At 37.2% G+C, this 5,781-nt stretch overlaps 1 protein-coding gene across 1 annotated transcript; it reads right to left on the bottom strand.

The window, feature by feature from the left end:
* LOC141426314 (uncharacterized) lies at nt 1–2,962 on the bottom strand. Its single transcript, XM_074085161.1, has 3 exons — nt 2,775–2,962; nt 1,789–1,880; nt 1–257 (listed from the first exon to the last, which is right to left on the bottom strand). The coding sequence occupies exons 1-3, from the start codon at nt 2,932–2,934 to the stop codon at nt 72–74; spliced, it is 438 nt and encodes a 145-aa protein (XP_073941262.1). The 5' UTR covers nt 2,935–2,962; the 3' UTR covers nt 1–71.
* Nucleotides 2,963–5,781: the final 2,819 nt, after the last annotated feature.

Raw genomic sequence — 5,781 nt, 5'->3', positions numbered from 1 at the left:
TTTAGTTATATAATTTGTTTATTCATATTGAGCGGAGACATCAACATCAATCATCAGCAACACCTTCCCTGCTAGGATCTCTCAAGGTACCGCGTCACATACATCGTCATAAGTGTTGATCCAAATTTCTGGTTTGATACTACTCTGACGTTGTCGAATGAGTTAGAGGTTAGGGTCACCTTCGCACGAACACCGGGTGCAGTACACACGCTGATCTCCTCACCGACGATAATAGTACCAATAATGTCTTTTTGTCTCTAAAACACAAATTACTCATTATCATTAAACAGCAGCAGGTATTCTTTCATTTCACCAAATTTTATTCTAAAACTGTGGACTATTTAGTTCATTTCAAAACCATTTCGTAGAACCTTATAGGTTAGGTTAGTTATTTAAAAGTTCTGAAACATTTGCAGTTTCGGAATAAGCATGCTGCGCATTCTTCTTGGCAATGATGGTCTTTTCGAAAGCGCTGGCGGTTTAAAAAAACCGGCCAAGGGCGTGTCGGACACGTCCAAAATAGGGTTCGGTAGCCATTACGAAAAAAATAATTGATATTTTTCTAAGGATTTCGTATTTTATACGGAATCTTCCAAGTTTAGGTAAATTTTATACCTTAGGCTGCTATTTACTTTTAAACTACTAATAATTTTCAAGCAAACTTAACCGTTATAGTTTTCCTTGAAAGTTTGATATACTGACTATCATCCTGAATTTTTTCAGACACGAATTTTATCACGCTCGGTTTTAATGAAAATTTGCAGTTTAAAGTTGAATATTTCGCAAATACATCACTGAATCAAAAAACCGTCTAAAAAACCCCGTAATGGTTTTAAAAGACCTATCTAACAATACTCCACACTATAGGGTTGGATGAGAAAAAAAATCACCACCACTTTACGTTTAATAGGAGTAAATTTTTTGAATTTTTTTAACGTACCATTTTGCCGACATAGTATTCATATATATTGTGCAAAATTACAGCTTTCTAGCATTGATAGTCCCTGAGCAAAGCTGTGGACGGACAGACAGACAGACAGACATGGCGAAACTATAGGATTCAAATTAATGACATGTAAACTTCGGATATCTATAGGGAGCTGTTGCAACTACTAGAAAAAGAATAGTTCCTTCTCTTTCCTAAAAAAAACCATATATCAACAACTCTGTATTATATCATCATCATCATCCCAGCCTATATACGTCCCACTGCTGGGCACAGGCCTCCTCCCAGAACGAGATGGCTTGGGCCACAGTTCCCACGCGGGCCCAGTGCGGATTGGAAACTTCACACGCACCATTGAATTGCTTCGCAGGTTTGTGCAGGTTTCATCACGATGTTTTCCTTCACCGCAAAGCTCGTGGTAAATTTCACATGTAATTCCGCACATGAATTTCGAAAACCCAAGACCCAAGATCCTCTGCTTGAGAGGCGATAGGTCAAACCACTAGGCCACCACGGCTTTTATACGGCTGTATTATATATTTTCATTTAAATGCGTCCGTACTCTATTGCACCTGTACAAGTCGTTGTAACAAGTAGTTGTTGTTGTTGTTGTTGTTGTGTTGTGTTGTTGTGTCAAACGTCACATAAAGTAGTGTGTGACAAGGCTCTACGTACTACGATAGGTCTCTTTCCAAAGACCGATGTGCAATCTTCATGGCCGGCATGGCCGGGTACACTGTACGTTAAACTAAGTCATTAATGAGTCCATTCCGCTCGCGGTGTAAATTAAGACGCTGTCGTCCGGCTCATGATGGTAATGATGAAATATTTGTTTTACTTACATGAGGGTCATGGATTATGACATCGTTTACTCTTTTATTTAAGAGTATAGGCGCCAAGTCATATTGCATATCATGACGAAGCGAGCGTTTTCCTGAAATCAAAATATATTAAATCAAAGCTGTAGCTTTTACCGGTGGTTCTGAAAATTGGAAAATTATTTTAAGTTTTTAAAAGCATGGCAAAGTCAAAGAAAAGGGTAAGTATTATTTTCCTCAAATTATAAATGCAAAATGGTCTAAGCATGTTAATCATCATCATCATCATCCAGCCTATATATGTCCCACTGCTGGGCACAGGCCTCCTCTCAGAACAAGAGGGCTTGGGCCATAGTTCCCACGCGGGCCCAGTGCGGATTGGGAACTTCACACGCACCATTGAATTGCTTTGCCGGTTTGTGCAGGTTTCCTCGCGATGTTTTCCTTCACCGCATAGCTCGTGGTAAATTTCAAATGTAATTCCGCACATGAATTTCGAAAAACTCAGAGGTGCGAGCCGGGTTTGAACCCACGACCGTCTGCTTGAGAGGCGATAGGTCAAACCACTAGGCCACCACGGCTTTCAATGCGGCATGTTAATATCTATTAATAATTATATTACTAAAAATGAGAATTACGAAATAAAAAGAATAATAACTGAAGTTGCTAGATCGTTACCGATCCGGTTCGTGCAATTAATTTCAGGCTCATCATCATTATCATCATCATCAGCCAGAAGACGTCCACTGCTGAACAAAGGCCTCCCCTTAGATCGCCACAATGAACGACAACTCGCCACTTGCATCCACCGGCTACCCGCAACTCTCACGATGTCGTCAGTCCACCTGATGGGAGGCCACTGAGCTAAACACCGTGTTATTTTTGATATCCGTTAATAAAACCAGCTAGCGGGAGGCTTGCCTACATTTCGTCTTCCGGTTCGTGGCCGCCACTCGAATTTGAAAATTCCAGACTATTGGCTAATAATTTATAGATAACTAGAATCTTACCAAACATATGCGAACCACAATGTCTCCTTGCCCCTCCCCCCCACTCTCCGGGTTTATCATATCCGATCGGTCCAAGAACTTTGACAGGGGCGTGTGCGCAAGCGACTTGCAGCAGCGCGACTACGACGAGCGCGAGAAGCGAGCGAGCGAGCGGAGCCATGGCGGCGAGTGAAGCCAACCGGCACGAGCGCGCTGTTTATATCGCACGAAGCGCAGTCACTAATCCAACGGAACAAATCTGCAGTGATTTATGAATGCTAAGCCGATTACTTTATCGTTTAATTTGGCAATGCATGAATAAGTTCTTTCGACGCACATGCAAATATGGTGTAAAACTAGTTTTACGGCCGCGATTTTCTCCTCGTTGAAATATTTTTCGCGAGAAGAACTATCATTTCCAGCATAAAAGTAGCGTTTGTCCTTTTTATCAAAATCAGCTCAGCAGATTAATTTATTTCTACAAATCTCTTCCAAGTGCATTTTTATGACCTTAAAAAAATATGTCTGCCATAAAATTATATCAAGTCTCTTTATTAGATAATTATTTAATTTTTGTATTTATAAAATACCTTTGATTCCATATTCCGTGAGAAATTAGGAAAATCTCTTTTTAGTACACTGTTTGGTTACCAAGGAACACATCTGCCATGTACTGAGCCGGGACCTTTTTATAACGGCAACTACTTATGTATTTTTTTAACCTCTGTAATGTGTCACTGCTGTTATAAATAAATTATTTTCGTTCTTTCTTTTTTCTTTCCATATATCACCACAGTCTTTACATCAGCTGGCCAGTTAGTTTAAAAAAATATTTCTTATCTCGCGGGAATTTCAAAAAGTCCCTTTTTAGTGAACCTCTTTGATTCTCGGCTAGTAAATAGGTGCCTTTATTTATTGTCCCGTAAGAATTTTGATAAGTTCTAAAAACAGTTTTTAACTATTACTATTCTCTTTTAATTATAGTTACGGAGTAAGTGTCAGTTTGAGCGAAAATATAAATCCTATTTATTCTCTATCTCGCGGGCATTTTCAAAAAGCCCTTCTTAGTGTGCCTTTATGTCACGCAAGGTACAGTCGGTGCCCTAACATAAGTATCCACTTTTCTATACAACTAGTATGAAAAAGTGGATACATAAGTTAAGGAACCGACCGTACATGTGCCAAATCGAGTACTGCCTTTTCGCAACGTAACGTTTGGCAACCTGTTTCATTTCGCAACTTTTCATTTCGCAAACTCTAAAACTGTAAATATTTCAGGATTTATTTCAGGGCCATCGTGTAGAACCCTTTAGGTTAGGTTAGGTTAGTTTTATAAAAATCCTGAAATATTTACAGTTTCACAAATATGAAATAGTTGGGAAATGAAAAGTTGCGAAATGAAACAGGCAGCCATTCAGTTACTTATTTTATATGAATGTACATATAGATTGATTTATTCCAATTTATTCGGTGTAACCAAATGACTGTGGCGCGTTAGTAGCTGTCAAGTAATTATGTATTTATGCTGTTGGAATTTAGTTCTAAACGTTTCCACAGTAATTTTGTATAATAAAAGTTTTGAATGTTTCACGGGTAATAAATAGCATTACATATTATGTTTGTTATGGAATTTTGATTGCAATAAGAGTATATAATACTACTACGCAGTTAATGTACCATCATGAGCCAAATATGTGGTCTACCACTCTAAAGTTGATAATCGTTTGCATGTCACAAAACAATAATGCCAACAGACGTGTCCAGTGGTAGTGTAGGGGTATGCACGCAGCACGGAATGCCAGCGCTGGTCTCTTTTTCTGGTTTTTCTGTGCATCCATGTCTCAGTTTGTATTTTCGAGACGTGTCTGTCAACTTGAAAGTTCCATCCAGATAGGAAGTCGGGTGAATACAAAGAAATAAATCAGAAACTAGTATTTTTTTATAATTTTATTGTATTTTTTAAATTAAATTATTTCTGTACAAAAAGTATAAAGATCATTTATTCTCATTAAGAATTTACAATTCACTTATTATGAGTACTTAAAATCTGTGGCTCCAGTGAAAGGGGTACATGTCGAAAAACCCAAGTTTACAGGAGACGCAAAAAACAGTTACGCCCGAGATGATTCAAACTTACGTTCATTACACTTGTATATTTACATATACTAATAAATGTGGTATGTTAAAGCACTAAATTAATTGCGCTCTTTCTTATGGAATGTTATTTTTGCTCTTGATCTATTAGTTTATAAATTAACTACTTGTATCCAAAATAGAAGTATAAAAATAAGTGTAAAAAGGTTCAAGTGGCTATATATATCGCTATTCACCAAGTTTTCGTAATTTTATACGAAGTGAAAAAGGGTACGCATCCGGAATGTTTTTGTAGTACATGTATAATATTATCCACAGAAGACTAGCTTACGAACTAATGGTGTAGAAAATGATTGCACTTTTCAATTTATGCAGTTCTTTGGACTTAATTACAGACATAAACAGACATGTAGCCTTTTGCACGTTTTTTTTATGTGTTTTAGTTATAAGTAGACTTAAATAATAATGAAAAATTCAAAATGCTACTTGTATCCAAGTTGAGTGAATAAAACACACATGAAATTATTTAAATATCTATTCAAAACGCTATAAATTTTTCAAAAATCTCACATGCAAACATAAAAAATGCCCGTTTAAAACAAACTTAAAATTTCTCATCATTAGTATCGAAGTATGTCAAACACACTAGGTCGAGGGGATTTTCCGCGTCTTCATAGAAGACATACCGTGTGCCATTGATCGTCATCATACGTCTTGTATTGTAGTCAAAATTAGGAAATTCTGCCTTTTAAAACTGAAAATTGCAGTTTCAGAGATATTAAACTTTTGTTTGTCCTCGTTATTTTTTTTTTGTTGAAGTGCCCTTTTACTTACCTGCTTCGCTGTTGCCTCATTCGAAAATTCCCCATTTGATGATACCTAATTGATAGTCTCATGAAAACCCAAATTTAAAACATTATGAGCATTTATCTCA

This window comes from Choristoneura fumiferana, chromosome 3 (genome assembly GCF_025370935.1).
Source record: "Choristoneura fumiferana chromosome 3, NRCan_CFum_1, whole genome shotgun sequence".
NCBI classification, from domain to species: Eukaryota; Metazoa; Arthropoda; class Insecta; order Lepidoptera; family Tortricidae; genus Choristoneura; species Choristoneura fumiferana.
The sequence above is the reverse complement of the archived record's forward strand: the minus strand, read 5'-3'. Positions and strand labels throughout refer to the sequence as shown.

Excerpts from the sequence above, each read along its gene's own strand:
- LOC141426314 (XM_074085161.1), bottom strand. The coding sequence starts at position 2,934 with ATGGCTCCGCTCGCTCGCTCGCTTCTCGCGCTCGTCGTAGTCGCGCTG. Across the intron at positions 1,881-2,774 it reads TTGTGGTTCGCATATGTTTG|GAAAACGCTCGCTTCGTCAT; the intron begins GTAAGATTCTAG and ends TTTTGATTTCAG. Across the intron at positions 258-1,788 it reads TCATAATCCATGACCCTCAT|AGACAAAAAGACATTATTGG; the intron begins GTAAGTAAAACA and ends TTTGTGTTTTAG.